This window comes from Pteropus vampyrus, unplaced genomic scaffold, assembly GCF_000151845.1.
Source record: "Pteropus vampyrus isolate Shadow unplaced genomic scaffold, Pvam_2.0 Scaffold1, whole genome shotgun sequence".
Taxonomy (NCBI): domain Eukaryota; kingdom Metazoa; phylum Chordata; class Mammalia; order Chiroptera; family Pteropodidae; genus Pteropus; species Pteropus vampyrus.
In genome coordinates this window covers 19,029,662-19,031,492 of record NW_011888782.1, presented here as the reverse complement: position 1 = coordinate 19,031,492, position 1,831 = coordinate 19,029,662, and the positions used below count along the sequence as shown (strand labels likewise).

Sequence of the window (1,831 nt, the reverse complement as noted above, 5' to 3'; positions counted from 1 at the left end):
GGAGGTGTAGGGAGAAGACAGCAGGGTGGCTGGGTGAGAGACTCAGGTAGACATTCAAAAGAGAGACGAAAAAAAGGAAAAAAGAGAACATGGGGAAAAATTGAACAAGAGATCACAAGGCAAAGCAAAATGGAAAACTGGGAAGGGAGCAGGACAGAGGGGAAGGGCACGGGCAGACTCCCAGGGAGTAAGGGGAGCGGTCACTCTCCAAGGGGGAAACAGCCTGAGTTTGGGTTCTAGCTCTGCCAGTTACTAGCTGTGTTTTCCTCAGGAAGTGACTACGTCCTTGGACCTCAATATCCTCTTTTGTGAAATATAAGCCACCAGCCTAGACAAGTAATAATGATGGCCTTGACTTTAGACAAATTTCTTCCTGACATAGGCCTTTTACCTCCCTTTTTTAGAGCATATCTGATCCCTTAAGATGTAAATATTCTCCCAGCAATTTATCAGTTTTACAATCCAGGAATGTCTTTCTTAAGGATTTGGGCGCCATCCTTTGAAATGTAATCATCAAGAAATAGTCCCTTATTTGTCAGTTTCTGTGGAAGGTAAGAGTCTGACTCTGATAAACACCAATCCGCAAACACAGATGGCTTAATCAAATTCACCAATCCCCTCTCTAATGTCCTCCAGTACTCTTCCACGAGCTCACTTATAAACTTTCCTGCCTTTTGTTTCAGCAGGGTTGAGTTTAACCTCTCGCCCCTATTGTGACAGTCTTCAGTCTGATTGCCATAGTTGTGAATAAAGTCTTCCTTGCCTGCTTAACTCCTCCAATGCAATTTCTCTTTTATAAGGACCCTGCACCATAATTATATTTTTTCCTGAATTAAAGAAAATGTTTTGAGATCCAGGGGTCAGGGTTCAGTAGAATAACCTAAAGCTTCCGAAATTACAAGGAGGAAGAGAGTATCCAGGATGTATTTGTGTAGTGATGAAAATAAACACGAGGAAGAGGAAGTGATGGCAAAACGAGATGTCTTGCGTCGGTTCCAAAAATACTCTAGGGTGTAGACAAGGCAGGTGATAACAACAAGAATACCCTTGCAACCAGAAAACAAAATACCAGGCCATGTAAAATTATTAAAACAAAGCAGAAAAATATCTTATTTCTCCCGAGCAGTTGTTCTCAAAGCTTGGTCTCTGAATAAGGTCTGGGCTTTAAGAAATCTTTCATGTGATGCTGATGCAGCTAAAGTTGAGAACCCCTGCTCTAGAGATGAAGAGGGAGAGATGATAGTAAAACCATGAAGTTTGGCCAGTGTGGAAAGAAATAGACATTATACTCTTACTTTTCAGCCACATCACCTCTCCTAAGAAACAGTGATTTCCAGTGCAAGCACCACTCAAGTTCTCTTCACAAAGAGGAAGTAATGATGTAATGACATCATCTACCTCCATAGGCGTGCACTGGACACCTGTTAGGTGACCATTCCTGTGCTCAGTGTGGCAGATACAATAGTAGAAAGGCAGCCCAGGCCCCAAGACAGTGTGCTCGTACATCCAGACTTCAGTAATACACTTTTTCCAAAATGTGAGAAAACATGTTTCCTATCTGGAAAAACTCTCATTATTATCTATTTAAAGCTCAAATCTATGTAATTAGAGGAGGAGAAGAGTAATGTAAATGTCACAACTCCAGACTTGGTTTCTGAAAGGTCAAAAGAAAGTTTGTAATTCCACCGTGAACAAAGAGGAAAAATGGAAACTTGTGCTGTTCTGAAGCTCCATGACAGCAAAACTGACAGCTTTGCTTCATAAAACCATCTTGGGAAATTGTGAGTTTGTTTTGACATCCTATCTTGATCGCCTTTAATATATATATATA

At 41.1% G+C, this 1,831-nt stretch overlaps 1 protein-coding gene across 1 annotated transcript in view; it reads right to left on the bottom strand.

Annotated features, from left to right (window-relative positions):
• ARPP21 (cAMP regulated phosphoprotein 21) overlaps nucleotides 1-1,831 on the bottom strand; it is a 155,968-nt gene that overhangs the window by 66,430 nt on the left and 87,707 nt on the right. The window contains exon 13 of the mRNA XM_011355055.1: nucleotides 460-565. Within this exon, the coding sequence (XP_011353357.1) occupies nucleotides 460-565 (106 nt within the window). The remainder of the gene's footprint in view (nucleotides 1-459; nucleotides 566-1,831) is intronic.